Source organism: Mycteria americana, chromosome 6, assembly GCF_035582795.1.
Source record: "Mycteria americana isolate JAX WOST 10 ecotype Jacksonville Zoo and Gardens chromosome 6, USCA_MyAme_1.0, whole genome shotgun sequence".
NCBI lineage: Eukaryota > Metazoa > Chordata > Aves > Ciconiiformes > Ciconiidae > Mycteria > Mycteria americana.
In genome coordinates, this window is record NC_134370.1 from 48,803,641 (window position 1) to 48,818,897 (window position 15,257).

At 51.5% G+C, this 15,257-nt stretch overlaps 3 protein-coding genes across 11 annotated transcripts in view; 1 reads left to right on the top strand and 2 right to left on the bottom strand.

Annotated features, from left to right (window-relative positions):
* Positions 1–1,085: 1,085 nt before the first annotated feature.
* On the bottom strand, positions 1,086–7,618 carry UBL7 (ubiquitin like 7). 2 transcript variants are annotated; one of them, XM_075505633.1, is made up of 12 exons: positions 7,280–7,618; positions 6,907–7,140; positions 6,220–6,339; positions 5,468–5,550; positions 5,258–5,342; positions 4,500–4,557; positions 3,826–3,959; positions 3,316–3,365; positions 2,422–2,589; positions 2,063–2,185; positions 1,515–1,678; positions 1,086–1,391 (listed from the first exon to the last, which is right to left on the bottom strand). In XM_075505633.1, exons 2-11 carry the CDS (start codon positions 7,088–7,090, stop codon positions 1,541–1,543), a joined length of 1,143 nt encoding a protein of 380 aa, XP_075361748.1. In that variant the 5' UTR covers positions 7,091–7,140; positions 7,280–7,618; the 3' UTR covers positions 1,086–1,391; positions 1,515–1,540. The 2 variants fall into 2 exon arrangements, with proteins under 2 accessions (XP_075361748.1, XP_075361747.1); XM_075505632.1 differs by having other exon boundaries at positions 1,086–1,678.
* A 1,040-nt stretch (positions 7,619–8,658) lies between these two features.
* LOC142411564 (actin, cytoplasmic type 5) lies at positions 8,659–10,781 on the bottom strand. The gene is made up of 2 exons (XM_075505642.1): positions 10,682–10,781; positions 8,659–10,162 (listed from the first exon to the last, which is right to left on the bottom strand). Exon 2 carries the CDS (start codon positions 10,149–10,151, stop codon positions 9,021–9,023), a length of 1,131 nt encoding a protein of 376 aa, XP_075361757.1. The 5' UTR covers positions 10,152–10,162; positions 10,682–10,781; the 3' UTR covers positions 8,659–9,020.
* Positions 10,782–10,824: 43 nt separating this feature from the next.
* Positions 10,825–15,257, top strand: part of ARID3B (AT-rich interaction domain 3B) — a 37,560-nt gene continuing 33,127 nt past the window's right edge. For 6 of the 8 annotated variants that reach the window (XR_012776211.1, XM_075505634.1, XM_075505638.1 and 3 more), the window contains exons 1-2: positions 10,948–11,071; positions 13,929–14,599. Coding sequence is in view for 7 of the 8 variants with exons in the window: in XM_075505634.1 (XP_075361749.1) it covers positions 14,018–14,599 (582 nt within the window). In the remaining variant the exon portion in view is untranslated. Of the gene's footprint in view, positions 10,903–10,947; positions 11,072–12,583; positions 12,736–13,928; positions 14,600–15,257 lie in introns of those variants that run through there. The other 2 variants (XM_075505635.1, XM_075505636.1) reach the window with 2 other exon arrangements.

Consider the following 15,257-nt stretch of genomic DNA (forward strand, 5'->3'; position numbering starts at 1 on the left):
AATCAGTTTCCACACACATAAAATCACGGCCATCATCTGGACTGGGTTTCCAAAGCAGGTAATGAGGGCAGTAACCCGCAAGGGGGTATCAAGTCAGAAAAGCCAGTTTATGTCCATCACATCTTATCTCCTACATATTGAAAAATAAAAACAGTCCCTCCCTCCTGAGAGACTTAATCCTCTAGACAGGATTAAAGCCTATCAGTCAACAGGCTACCCTGGAGAGAACAATCCAGCATTTGCTGGGTGATAGCTGAGATCGTATCAGCAAACGATCCTAGCACTTGGAGACGAATTAGAGGGGAGCACAGGCAGCCCGAAGGTAGGAAAGCATTTTCTGCTTTTAGCTTCCCTACTAACGCATGGTGGCATTTCAGGCAAACCAGCTCCCATTTTCATGCCTTGTTAATCTCAATGGTACAATCGGAGTGAAGCCAAGCCCAGCTCTGGTTCTGGCTTCTCTCAGCTCTCATCGACTGTAATTACAGGCAAATGCCTTTGATTGTCTTTGCAGCTCAGGTCTTCGGCACCTCGAACATGGCACCCAGGATTAGAAGACACTTTGGAAAACAGCGGCTGCAGCCAGACTAACCTGGGTCAGACACAAGGCATTTCTCCCAAGTCATTTGGCAGCACTTCACACTCTCTGGCAACTGCCCTAACCCTTGTGCTTGTTGGTTTTTTTACTGTCACCTTGTGGCGGCCATGAATTCCTGCACCTGTACCCTTGTTCTTGTCAGCTTGCAGGACTCTACCAGCCTCACCCAACACAACTGAGAACAAATAGGTTTCTGCTAAGGAGATATGATGCTTCTCTGCAGCACCTTCTTGGAGAATATCTGTAGCACAAATAGTTCTTTTGTACTGGCCTAACTCAGGGCAGGATGGCTATGCAGGTCAGCTATACCCCAAACACTGCTCTTCTAACAGATGCAGCTTTGCTCTGTAAGAGGAGTGCCCTCTGCTGAAATAACAACAGTCCTACAACAGGCAAAGCATTTTCTGCAGTTTCCTTCATGCAGTGAGCACACTGCCTCGCAGATCTGGAACACAACCCGGGACAGATCACAACCCAAACAACAGGCAAGTGAATACAGTCCATTTAATATAGTCAAACACAGAGGGACCACAACAGCAAAACAAGCTAGACTGAAGCATGTCAGGTGGGCAGGAATGAAACAGGCAGGAGGATGTGTTGACAAGATCTAAGACTGCAGAACTGTAGGTGCCACATCCCTCCAACACACAGAGCCACCTCTTGCTCCATGCTGGACAAAGTTCTGAAGTCTCGTCTCCGGTGGCCAGAAGAAGGAGGCTGGAGAGAGGTATCTGGAGCTGGAAGAGCTGCCCTCAGCATGGTCAGTGCTCTCAAACAGGAGCACACTGTCTACCTGCAAGGAAAGGAGCAGCCACCCCAACTGCTCCATGCTGGAGAGGGGAACCCCAGTGCAGAGAAGAGTTTCAGGGCCGAGTCCCAGACCGAGGAATGTCACAGCTGCCTTGGTGCAACTCACCAGTCCAGCCTCTCCTGCTCAAAAAGCTAAGGAGCCCCACCAGCAAAGATGAGCTCCAGGGCAGCCTGAATGTCCCCTCCAGTGGCTTGCAGGGCCCGGAGACTTAGCTCATCATCGTGTATGCCCATGTCCCGCAGCTGCTGAAGCTGTGGTTGCCACTGGCTCTACAGACAGGAAACAAAAGAAGCTAAGGGTAGGTGCGAGAGTCCAAGCAGAAACAAAACAGCCTTCTCCACAGCTCACTCTTCCACACTGGATTCTCCCCGTCTCTCTAGCTCACAAGTACAATGCTAAGTGCACAAACAGATCTTGAAAGCTCAAAGTATTGCTACAAACTCCCCACATTCACCAGCCCACCCCTCCTGCTTCCACCTAGTACTTTTGCATCCGTCTATCATGCCTCCTGCAAGCACCACTTCTCCAGTGATGCGCCTTTCAGCTTAATGTCCTGCCACAGGAGGCAGCTGGAAGAACCACCTCCACCCTGCAATGCTCAATGTGATATGGGGCTTTCACGGGCTCCTGAAGGAAAAGGCTGAAACACTGACCTGCAGGCTGGGCTGTCCTGAGGCCTGCAGGGCATGCTGTAAGGCCTGGCTGAAGAGGTCATTGGTGATGGGTGTTCCTGACTGGACACTGGATGACATCGGGGAGGTCCCAGAGGAGTGACCCTAGGAGGAAATACGTTGTATATGGATCAGAACACTTGTCACAGGAACCAGAGCCAGCACCAGGCAATGTCTGCTGCACCTCCACTATCATGCCACCCCAAGCCTGTATGTAGGAGATCCCAGCCATAAAAAAATAAAACAGTGAGGACTTCCAGACCTGAGCAGGGCTTGCGCTCGGTCAAGTGCTGGTTTTATGGCCCAGCAGGATCTCCCTAGCTGCTGTGCGGCCATTGTACCTGGGTACCAGGGGTGGGTGTGTGGGAGCTGCTCTCTGGGGTGCTTGCCAGTGCCAGCGCGGTCGCCAGCTCACTCTGGGTGATCGGCCGGGGTCCAGCAGCCCCAGCGTAGCCAAGGGAAGCGGGGCGGGAACCAGAAGTGCTGCTGGATGGTGTAGATCTTGTGCTCTGCATGGAGAAAAAAAAAAAAAAAAAAAAAAAACAACAAACCACACCTCTGCTGTTGGTGTCCGTGACCCAGTAAAATCTGGCTCACGTGCTCATCCCCAGGGATCCCTTTCCTACAATACTTGAAACTCAAGTGCGGAACTTTTAAAAAATAAAAGTGACAGAATCGGATGTGCTTTTTTCCACAAAGTCAGCTTTTACAAAGCTGCAGAAACTGGCAGTAAACCTTTAATATATCATCCATCAGCTTAAAAACGAAGTGTCATTAGCCTATAACAAAACAATTAACTGTTGACAGGCACTTTTTTGGCCTAAACAGGTAATTTCTCTTTACAAAACACCTTGTCCTTTGGAGAGGAAAACCTCTCTACATTACAGAAGAAGGGCAGGGCCCAACACTCCCACGCTTCTCAGCCATGCTCATCTGTACACAACTCTGGCTCTGCATCAATTTGACCATGAAGGTGTTTACTCTGAGGACAAGTGCTGTTGCAAGTTGTGCTTCTGCATTCTTCTGTTGTGACCCTACTCAAGAAAATCCTAACATGAACAGCATCCAAGCACACCACAATCAGTATGTTTGTCTCCACAATACCCCTAGCAGCCAGAGTGGCTCATGCTGTTCATGAGACAGGAAGAGAGAAAACTTTTGGAGTCTTTAAGGGCTACAAGTTAAACCCATATTGCAAGTCCAAAACAGCCTTTCCACCCAACCCAGCCGCTCACCTGGTGGAAGTCATCTTCATCATCAGAGAGACCTTCAAACAGAAAGCCACCTGCAACAGAAAGGAGAATCAACAGATACAGAACACTGGGTGCTGGCAGGAATTAGACACCAGACAAGAATCCTGTGGAATCCTTGGCCATGCAGCCAGGCTCAGCCCCAGCTAACACACTGGTTAGGACAGAGGCCTCAGCACCAACAAGTTCATGTGCAGCAGGTCAGTGGAAGGCAGGTCAGGCCCATCATTTGCACAAAACAGAGGCCACAGAACTCTGCTATCAACAGTCACTATACATGCTTGGTTGGGAGAGGCTCTGAAGCTGAAGTGCACCAGATGAGTCTCTCACAGCACAAATTCTATCAAATCACAGTGCATGTTCCCAGCTCAGGAACCCAAACCTCTCCTCCTTCCAGCCTGGAGATGACTGTGTCAGTACAGCACAGATTTGTCGGCAAATCCTGCAGCACATCATCTCTGCAGGTTTCCCACTCATCTGTGTGGCTGAACATACCTGGCATGTCCCGGTAGGAGCCAGAGGACATGCCTCGGGAGGACGTCTCTGGGGCTGGGAGCGGGGTGCTGCCAGCCACTGAGTGCAGAACAAGGACAATGGCATTCACAAGCGCGGGGTGGGCTGGGATTAGCCTGGAAAGAAAGAGTGGAAAAATGAATCACGTACACAGGGAAACTAAGAGATCAGTAGCTCAATACCAGCAAAGATCTTATGTCAGGAATGGCAGAGCCATCCCCACTGGCTGCACCAACACCACCTCAGATTCCACCTTTGGCTGTCCAGCAACAAACACCTCCCCACCTTGCTCCACACAGCTAGAGCAGCTGAGGTTTCTTCTGGATCCCATGTTGACATCTCCCATATGCTCTCATGGGAGCAACTCTCATGTGAGCAACCAGATCCAGATTTGAACCCACGATCTGGAGGTTATGGCCCTGTCTCCCACTAAACATCCTTTGGTTTAATCCAACAGTGGAGGTAGATGCTTACCAAAGCATCAGCTCCCTCCTTTCTGCTGCTGAGGAAGAAGAGTTCTATCCTGAATCTCTGGCCTGGTGTATCTGTACTGGCAGGCAGTAACAGAACTCTCTCTCCCACCCAGAGAGAAGCGGTCTATACAACAGTGCGACAAAGGCATCGCTTAGTCACTGCACCAGCTTACGTGAACTTACGTGTCCAGCATGTTGGGGTCTGCAAACACTGAAAAGAGATCTTTGTCCTGTAGGACTCCTGGGAGGGACCAGGAAACACGATGAGTAAAAGACAGGATACAAGAAACAGGAGCCGGACAAACAAGAGCCATGGGAAAAACCAAAACAATTAATTGTTTTTCAGGAACTGAGTCACTAGCAGACACCATAAATACTCTATTATTGTTCTCTCTGCAGCCTTTTACGTCTTCCTGGAGAGACTCTCGATCACAGTCACACACCCAAGGGACGGGGCTTTCCCTGCAGATCCCACAGGCTGTGCTCCAGCACAGACAGCTCCACCTTAAGGGCAGGATTAAATCTGGCACCCAGCTCAGCCCAGCCAGCTGCTTGCTGTGAGAGGTTGCAACTGCATCCCATATTCCACCTGCCTCATAGCAATGTGCTAAAAAAGCTAGTAACATCCCGAGCTAGAACAAAAGCACGCTAGATTTAGTGAACGTTTTTGTAACACTTTGCGTGAGGGAAAACGCATCCATCCCCACTGCTCTCCTTTGGGCTCCACGTTCCCTAATCCTTTTGAAGCCAGTGTCCATCCCAAAACATTATCAACATAGCACAACTCTGACACCTGAGCAGGCACTTACTCTTACGCTCCACAAAGGAACCAAAAGACAACATTTCTCCAGAGAAGGGGCACTCTCCCTTCCCCGTGTCAGGAATTAAACACTGACTTTATTTGGCTTTCCTCAGATCCTCTGGATCACGTCTGGACTCACCCAAAGCAACAGGGTCACTGCTGAGGCCGGGAGTAGCTACAATGATCTGATCCAGCGACTCCTTGTTGCCCAGCATTTTGAAGACCTACGAGAGAAAGCAGAGCAGATCAGCAGCGTCGCACAAAGAGGCTCCACTCAAGGACTCTCTTCACAGAGAGGGGACAGACAAAAGACAGCCAGACAGACAGCAAAGTATGAAGTCCCACTCACTGCATCTCTGTAGGCAGGACTGCTGTGCAGGGCAGTGTGAAGGACACGGAACTCCCGTACTGCTGCCACCTTATCCACTGGCTCTGAGGGAGGAAAACAACAGAGCAAAACATGGTTCTTCCCTCTGTCAGCTTTACTAGTCATTTTACATGCCATTGGGACTTCCACACTGCAGTAACAGTGGTGATTCTTTAATTCCTCCGGATTTGACTGACCAAGAGAGGAAGGGTACAGACTAATGATTGCAAATGTCTCAGTACATTTACCACAGTGTAACAGGGAATTGCACTCTCAGCTTCCAGACATATAATAGTATATAGATATATCCTCCTACACTTACAAAAGGAGTTGTATTAAAGTAACAACTCTAAACTAACCCATCTTATTCTACAGTCAGGCAGACTAGGAACACACACAAGCCTGCTCATCCCTCGAGCTGACTAACCAGTTGCTTTGTTCCCAATTCTCTGGCAACACCCTAAAATTTATCATAGTCAATTAAGGAAGGGATATTCACTCTCCACATTACGTAGCTCATTCCTTAACTCTCCCATCAGCAAAACGTAACACCCACTTGCTGCTGTTAGAAGTGGAGAGTTTCCACACAAACATATAGATCAATTCCTCCTGCAAACCCCACATCAGCCTCCCAGAAACAAATCACGAGAGAAGCTGCTCCTCAGTCACAAGGGACCCACACCAAACACATCCCAAGGAGATCTAAGCAGTAACCCACACTGTCTCCTCCTCACCTGGTTTCTGATCAGGCTCAGGCCAGGACTTGCGCAGGACATGAACAGTGGAGCCAGACTGGATGCCATAAAAATCAAGCGTCTGGTCATCCCTCAGCTTACGGCCACAGTAGATCAGATCTAGGAGAGAGAAACATCTAAAGATAAACATCTATGGCACACTGAGAAAGGGCCTGGGGTCTTTAAGTGAGGACTGCCTGGGGATTATTGCTCCACATGTGTAGCTGCTTCATCTGGTCACCAGCACAGGGACTCCATAACATAGGGAAGTTACGGAGCTGAGATTCAGGGAGGAAATCAGGGAGCTGAGATTCACAGAATGTAACTTGGCCACCTCCTTTAGAAGGGCCACCTCTCTCATAGTTCTCATAAGAGATCTCACAAGGACGCATTGGTGTTAGCAAGTCAAAAGATTTCTTAACAAGGGCACCGACACTGCAGGAGCACTGTGATGCCAAGCAGATGCAGAACAGACTATCAAAATCGCAAGGTACTAAGACTGCTGCAGCGTAGCAGAGTCTATGGAGCAAGATTTGAGCCCCCTACACCGTGCCGTCTGGTTGTGCCAAGTCTCCTCACAGGCCCAAAACCACTAACAGTAGGATGTTTGTGTCCTGGCTGCAGAGAGGAGAGGAAGAGGGTGGCCCCAAGTGGCAGGACTTTGACACGACCCACGCAGGCACCTACCGATGAGCTCAGGGTCTGGGACAGACTCCTGCAGTTTGCCGGTGATGAGTTGCTTGAGGTACGAGATGCTGCACCCACCGAGCGGGCATTCTCCCAGCTCTGTCTCTGGCAAACGTAAGATGGATTTGGGAGCCAGCGGCTGATCCGCCAGCTTCACCGCGATGTGCCACTCTGGCAGGGACATATCAGCCTTCTCACTGAACAGAGTCAAGCCAACCTAAGACCCACAAGACTCTGGAAAGGGAGGAAAACAAATCAAAGTGAGACTTTCCCCCAGCCGGACAATAAAACCTTATAAATTCTCGGGGCGAGCCTTTGCTGGGAAGCACACAGGAAACTATCAGGAGGCCTGACCAACACACACAGTTCCTACCTCAGTCTTAAGCCACTCCTGAAGCTACAGAGAAGGCAGAAACACCCCTGCCAGCCTCAACACTCTGCCGAGGAAGAAGAGAAGCCAAGAGCAAGGCCCTGCCCGGTTCTCCTGGCAGGCACACCTCCCCAGGCCGCTCTCCAGCCCCCGAAAGCCCCGCTTCCCGGCGCAGAGACGGTGGAGCGGAGGGGGGATGCGGAGCAAGGCACCCACGGCCGCTCAGCGAGAGGTCCCAGCAATGCCAGCCCCCCTCCCGCCGCGCAGCCCCCAGCCCAACGACCCCCAGACAAGGCCTCGGCCCGGTGCCCCCCGCAGCCCCGTTCTACCCGCATCCCCGGGGCGCACCGGAAGCGGAAGGGCGGGGCGGCCGCACAGTGCACCCTGGGAAATGGAGTCCGCCGGGGAAGGCGGTGTGTAACGCCAACCGGCTCGGGGCCGGGGAAGCTGCCGATTGGCTGGGTCCGCAGTGACGAAGAGGAGCCAGCCAGTAGGCGGCCGGCTGAATGTTTAAAAGCGGGAGCGCAGCGCAGGCCGGGCACTCCCCGCCGCGGCCAGGGCCGGCGCTGGGTGCCTGGGCCCGGCACCCCCTCCGCGGGACTTCCCCCCACCCCACGCCGGCCGCCCGCTCCTCCGGGCTCAGCAGGAGGACAGGCTCCCCGCAGCACCAACCGGAAGGAAGCTACCTGCCAGACAGCAAGGCGCAGGGAGGGAAACTGCCACTGCTGGCCCTGTGAACCATGACACATCAGGAGCTGAGAAGAGGTTAAGGAGGGAAGAACAAGGTTCAGTAGGAGGGTGGATGTCCCAAGGGGTCAGAAGCCCCTGCAGACATGTCCAAACACACCCCTTTGCCTCTGACATCAAGAGCTGCCAGTGCCTCAGCTGCCTTTCAATTAATGATGTTTAATTAAGTGGCTGCCAGCCTTCCCCCATGGAAAAGCAGCTCTTGTAGACAACCTCCTGGAGCAGGAGGGACCAGCTTCCCAGAGCTGAGCAAGCTTCAGTGCTATCTGCTGCTTCATCTTGTCACCCTCTCCCAAAAAAGGAGAAGCTGCTACTCCTCCGGTCACCAACTTTTTTTGACAAGAGGAGCTGTTTGTGTTCTAAAAAAAGCCAAGTTACCATGAAAGTACAGAAAGGCTGCAAGAGCCACATACCAGTCAAGCTTTCTTCCCTAACAGCTCTTAAAATGGTCTGCACAGTGCAAGGCAGCTTTAAAAGGTGCCGTTACATTATTTGTATAGCATTTACCCCAAATTTTTCTAAGTTTTAAGCAGGCAGCTACAGGCCAGGTTTGAGTCCAAAACCATGTACTACACATTAATTCTTTGTAGCAAGGAGATAGAGAGCCCACCCCGAAAGAAAGCAAAATCTCTTACAGTTTTTAAGCTCAATAAGTTTATTTGTTTTCCTACAAAGGAGTCAGTTGTGACAAACCAAAAGGTGACAAGTCTAACTTTAGTGTCATCCTATCAGCGTGACACAGGAAAAGTGAACAGCCCTCCATCTACTTTCAAGCCCCAGACAGCCACAAGGAGGAGGAGCAGCTAGCCAGCCACAGGAGAACTACAGCCTAACAGGCCATTAAAATGCACATGTCACTACTCTGGACCTCAACAGATTAGTTAAGACATAAAATAAGTAACAGTCGAACAATTCTGGTCTAACATGGAAGAAGGAGGAGGTTGCCCCCACACGTGTCCCAGCGAGGACGGCCCTCGGGTGACTGCCAGCAGTCCCTCTAGAAGCACTTGCGATGGACGATGGAGGGGCCAGACTCATCGTACTCCTGCTTGCTGATCCACATCTGCTGGAAGGTGGAGAGAGACGCCAGGATGGAGCCACCGATCCAGACAGAGTATTTACGCTCTGGTGGGGCAATAATCTTGATCTTCATGGTGCTGGGTGCCAGGGCTGTGATTTCCTTCTGCATCCTGTCAGCAATGCCAGGGTACATGGTGGTACCCCCAGATAGCACGGTGTTGGCATACAGGTCCTTCCGGATGTCCACATCACACTTCATGATGGAGTTGAAGGTGGTCTCGTGGATGCCGCAGGACTCCATGCCCAGGAAGGAGGGCTGGAATATGGCCTCAGGGCATCGGAAACGCTCGTTCCCAATGGTGATCACCTGCCCATCAGGCAGCTCATAGCTCTTCTCCAGGGAGGAGGATGAGGCAGCTGTAGCCATCTCCTGCTCAAAGTCCAGAGCAACATAGCAGAGCTTCTCCTTGATGTCCCGCACAATCTCTCTCTCAGCCGTGGTGGTGAAGCTGTAGCCCCGCTCCGTGAGGATCTTCATGAGGTAGTCAGTCAGGTCGCGGCCAGCCAAGTCTAGACGCAGGATAGCGTGGGGCAGTGCATAGCCTTCATAGATGGGCACAGTGTGGGTGACACCATCCCCAGAGTCCATGACAATGCCAGTGGTGCGGCCAGAGGCATAGAGGGACAGCACAGCCTGGATGGCTACATACATAGCTGGGGTGTTGAAGGTCTCAAACATGATCTGGGTCATCTTCTCCCGGTTGGCCTTGGGGTTCAGGGGGGCCTCAGTGAGCAGGACAGGGTGCTCTTCTGGGGCAACACGCAGCTCATTATAGAAGGTATGGTGCCAGATCTTCTCCATGTCATCCCAGTTGGTGACGATGCCATGCTCAATTGGGTACTTCAGAGTGAGGATGCCCCTCTTGCTCTGGGCCTCATCCCCCACGTAGCTGTCCTTCTGCCCCATGCCCACCATGACACCCTGATGCCGGGGACGCCCCACAATGGAGGGAAACACAGCACGGGGGGCATCATCCCCTGCAAAGCCTGCCTTGCACATGCCAGAGCCATTGTCCACCACAAGGGCAGCAATCTCCTCATCCGCCATGCCGACCAGGCCTGAGGGGAGTAGGGACATAGAAACATCACAGAGTCCCTCCTCAGAGGGAACAAGAGCAGGAATATCAAGGAGCCCTGACACTTGCCCCCATGCACTACCGGTCTGAAAGGACTTAATACACTAGGGAGCCCCAACAGCACTACTAAGAGATCTAAGAAGAGAAGAGATATTGAGGAGTCTTGAAAGTTTGCCCCACAGAGCCCTCAGGGCCTGAGGGGAGACAAAACACCCGGGAGGCATAACAGCTATTTATTTCCCCAAAACACGCACAGATATACATGCAGCCCCTGAGAAGACAAGCACAGACCCTTCCCACTCCATCCCTAGGGACCTGAGAGAACCAGCAGGGATCCCCCAGCACAGACTCCCACATACACCTCTGTCACAGACCTGAGGGAACAAAGAGGAGCCCCAACGTAATGCACTTCCCCCCTTCCCTCCCGGGGCCCGAAGGGACAGCGGGGACCCCTAACCCCACCCTGGGGGGAAGCCCGGGGAGCCGCCGCCTCAGGCCTCACCTGCGCGCGCTCCCTCAGCCCCACGCTGGTGCCTCCGCAGCGACTGCCAGGCTCACCCCGCGCGCGCCCTTTTATCCCCCCGGAACCGGAAGCCGCCTCTCGCTTCGCGAGTTAATTGGCTCCCGGCCGATTTCAGCCCCGCCCCCTTTTCCCCTAAGCCGTTTCCGGGTGCGGGGCGGTCGTGCTCGCCTTCCGTTGCCGGGGCCGTACCTGGAAGTGGGGTGGGTGCTTCCGTTGCTGGGCACCGCCTCCGCCGCCCCGTTTCCGGCCGGGCTGAGGAGGGGCGGCGCGGGGGGGGGGGGGAGAGGGAAGGAAGGAGGTTGTGCTGCGGGTGGAGCCGAGGCGGCCGCGCACGGGCCGGCAGCGACCCGCTCCCGGGGCCCGCGGGAGGTAACGGCCCCGTTCGCCCCGATGGGGACGGGGGCGGGGAGTTTGGGGCGGCTGCGGGGGAGGAGGGAGTGAAGGGGGGGTGGCTGAGGAACTGAGGAGGGAGGGGGCGCTACCGGGGGAATGGAGGGGTACCGGTCCTGGGGCCAGGCCTGCACCGGGGGCCGGTACCGAAGCGGGAGGGGGTGGGCTAGAGCTCACTGGCTGCTTGGGCGGGTGGGGCCGGTTTGGGGGCCGGGGGAGTGGGGCTGGCTGCCGGGTACAACCGCCCTTCCCCAGGTAGGTTCCCCTTGGGGGGGGGGGGATGTGGTTTAGTGGTGGTTATGGAGCACGGGAGGTCTCCGGTAAAACCGTGGAGTTGTGCGGCGGGGGGGTGGGGTGGGGGGGAGTCGATGGAGTTGTTTACCACCCCGGGAGACCTCTCCCTTCCTCGGGGCTGGGAGGCAGGCTGGCCTCCGCTGCTCATCTCACGCTTTAACTCTTTCAGGTGGTTTCCCCTTGGAAAACCTCTTTCCAAGCTCTGTTGGCGCGCAGGCAGGCGTTTTCCCAATTATGCTGCAAACAGAGCTAGTTAAAAATTCAAATCAAGGGGCTTTTTAATTAAAGTGCTCTCCCAGGGATTAAAAGCTGCACAAAGGCTGAAGGTTAAACTGAATCCTTTCACTGCCTTGGTTGGGAGAGACACAAAAAGTAAGCAGATATCTATGCTGAGGGGTAAAATGGATGTTAAAACCTGGAATGGTTTAGTGTTATTAGGCTAGTTGCAGTTATTATCTTAAACTCTGTCCTGATACTGCAACTTAATTATTTGCTGTGAGCAGTGTATCTCCTCGTTGACTTAAAACTCGCTGTGAAGTTGGCTGCCTCTCCACAACAACATCGATACTTGCTGAGGGCGTGTTTGCTGTATCCAAAATTCATCTTTTTGGAGGCTCGCGAGGTTTGTGCTGGGCTCTGAAAACCCTCCTCAGCCGTGCGTAAATCCTGCTGTAACCTGTCACACGCTATTGTACCTGAACTCCAGGAAATACGCAGGCGCCGCATACCAGGGTGTTGCTGCACCTGAGGTGTGTTTGCTCGGCATGTTAACCGAGTATCAGGTCATTTATTATCTTTAACATACCCGAGGCGTGTATTAACTGCATGCCCTGCTGAATATCCCCCAGGCAGAAGAGGTGATGCCTCACCGTGCCTCAGGTGCAACAATATACAGCCCACAAGGTGTGGGCTGTAAGTTCTCTAGCCTGGTTTATGGTTGCTGTTGCAACACCCGCACCGGTTCATTGTTGCTTTACTGGAGGAGTGTGTGCGTGGAGCTAGGCCAGATGGTGTATTGTGCCTTCCCAATGAGTCTAAGACTCTTTTCAGCTGCCAGGTAATGCATTATTGCTCCTGACATTCAAACCACTAATCCACTTTATATTGTTTCATTTGCAAGCTAAAGCTATGCCGCTGCCCGCTAGATAAAAATGCAAATGCACCAGCCAGGCTTTTCATTTTGGTGATGGGCTGTTATTTAACACAGGGAAGAGTTTGCAGAGGAAAAATGAGCTGGGCATCGTAGCTCATGGGCACGTTGAGAGACCCGGTCTGACTACCTTAGAGGAAGACTTGGAGTTGCACTAGGGATGCTGGAAGTTGTCTTTCACTTTTAAAACTAGTATCTGGTAGGTTATTTGTTATTTTAGAACAGAACTGTGTCTGTTTTGAAAATGTGTCTTAGTAAAATAGTCTCTTTTTTTCAAGTATGTGGCTTGAATAGCACAGTGCTGGGTTGTAAACAGGGTGGTGGGAGGTGGCCGGGAGACTCTGTAGCTTGTTTGTAGTTGGCCTTTCCTTTGTTTCTCCAAGCTGACTGTATTTTGATATCGATGAACCTTGAAGGGCAGCAAGTGGGATCCATTTAAGCATCTTTTTACATTAAAAAAAAAAAAACTGAGAAGGACAGTCTTTGTCAGCAGGTCCAGTTTGTGACGCAAAGTCCAAAATACACATGCTGATTTTAATGGTTGGGGATTAAAGGCGTAGTCGTCTTTCTAGGATTTACTCTAGATCAGAGCTGTGTTTCCGACTGTGGTCTGTTCTGTTGGTCTTTGCTCAAGAGGAGGCTAGTGCTGGCTCAGCATGGACTTGCTGCAGGTCAAAATGGAGAGCTAGGAAAGCTCTTGAGTCCTTTGGCTGGGAAAATCGAAGGGAGGCCATGGTCGGGGCTTGAGATGCGCTGGCAACTCTGGGAACCAGAGGCAGGAGTTGCTTGGTACTTAGCAGTCTGTTTCAGGCTACAGTGGTCTTTGCTTTACTCTCGTCTCACTCTCCTGGGGAAAAATAATGGCTAAATATAGGGGTTTTTTTAAGACAGACATATAAGTGTAAAGACTTTAGTAATGTAATGAAAGCATAAAAGAATTCAGAGATAACTGGTGTGCGATAAATTCCTGCCCCTTTTTAAATAGAAATATGGTCAAGCTTATCATCCTGGCTATCTCCTTTTAAGGTAGTGTTTTCAGAAGAACCAAACCCTAGCTGTTAAACCTAACATTTCAAAAGTAATTATTTAGGAAGTGTGGAAGGATTCTGACAAAAAAATGAACTGCTGGGACAGTGGACAAAGGCATTTCAGATGCTGTCTTTGGGGTATATGAAACTGAGGTTATAGCAAATGTGTTCAGCTTGAAAATACAATTAAACAGTCTGAAAATTGAATGCAAGTTTGAGCCTGAGGCTGTTAAACATGAAGCTGATTGTTTCACGGTCTCCTGCACAGGAAAGAGTATTGGCTTTGCACTCTATTTATCCTCTTCCTGGGGAAAAGATGAAAGCATTTTATATTCATAGAGACAAATATTTGTCTATCTTTCAGATTCTGCCAGTCTCCCAAGTTCGGGGCTTGAACCCTGCCAGATAAAGTCAAAAACGCCCCCCTCTTTTCCCAGCCATGCAAACTGCGGGATGAAGCTGGAAGCTGTGGTCGAGCAGCTGCAGAAGCAGCAGCAGAAGCAGCAAACGCCTCTGCAGATGGATTCCAGGGAGAGACAGCAGAGGCAGATGAGAGAAGCCCAGCTGCTCTATACTCAGCAGCTGGCCGTGCAGCAGGCTGTCCTAGCAGCCGCATCTGGCAGGGCTTCGGGCGGCTCCGCTGTTGGTCCCTTGGCCAGAGGCCCACCTGCAGCCGGAGCTACACGGGCTTTTGATCAGAGCAGCATGAATTCAGAACCAGAAGAGGAAGAGGAGGATGAAGAAGAGGAGGAAGAAGATGAGGAGGAGGAAGAAGGGGGTTTGGAAAGTGGAGATCTTGAGGATGGCGCTGATGTGACTGGAAAAGAAACCTGCTCTGCTCTGAAATATTTTCATGCTCCCAAAGTTACCCATCACAACCAAAGAGTGGCCTCTACCTCTAATCCTCTTCCAGCTTCGGGGCACCAGCGGGGACAGCAGGGCAAAGAAGAACAGGGTAAAGACACTACTAAGCAACCATATTCCGGTTCCCCGTCTGGACGCCAGAACTGGCGGTTGGACGAGCAGCTCAAACAGGTCAGTGTTAACATAACTTCCTTCTGAATAAGAATGACCATATTCAGTCAGACCAAGGATTTCTTTAGCCCAGTGTCCTGTTACAAGCACTGGCTGTTTGCAAGTGCTTTGAAAAGAGTGCAAGAACTGAGCATGTGCAGAGCGATGCTTCCCTGGTGTACTCTTCCAGGTTTATTCTTTTATAAAGAGATTTCACAAGAACTTGATTTGCTTTACACATACAAATTTCCAGCTAATGATATAGAAACCCCAATCTGTACAAACCTTTATGGAGAGGTAGAGGTTTGATCTTTGGCTCATTTATCTTCTGTCTCACTGCTGCTGTGCCATTCAGAATGGAACAGGCTGGTGTTATATTTATTTTTGGTGCAGACACTTGCCTGCTAATGTCTAACTCAAGTTATTTCACATATGATATCTATAACCCCTTTGTGTAAGACCTCTGGGATGCAGCAACTTTGGCTGGATTTCTGGTTGGTGCTGTGGGCAGGCAGGGAAGGGTGTGTGTCCTGCCACTGATCCTGTGAGTAAGCAGAGCCACTTTATATTTCATGTGTGGGAAGGAAGGAGCTACTGCTTGGCTTTGGTAGGAGGTTAATTCTCTGTTTGAATGAAGAATTACTACTCCTTGCAGATAAATGCCAGAGGATCAAGAATT

Excerpts from the sequence above, each read along its gene's own strand:
- UBL7 (XM_075505633.1), bottom strand. The coding sequence starts at position 7,090 with ATGTCCCTGCCAGAGTGGCACATCGCGGTGAAGCTGGCGGATCAGCCG. Across the intron at positions 6,340-6,906 it reads CCCAGACCCTGAGCTCATCG|ATCTGATCTACTGTGGCCGT; the intron begins GTAGGTGCCTGC and ends TCTCTCTCCTAG. Across the intron at positions 3,960-4,499 it reads GACCCCAACATGCTGGACAC|GCTAATCCCAGCCCACCCCG; the intron begins GTAAGTTCACGT and ends CTTTCTTTCCAG.
- LOC142411564 (XM_075505642.1), bottom strand. The coding sequence starts at position 10,151 with ATGGCGGATGAGGAGATTGCTGCCCTTGTGGTGGACAATGGCTCTGGC.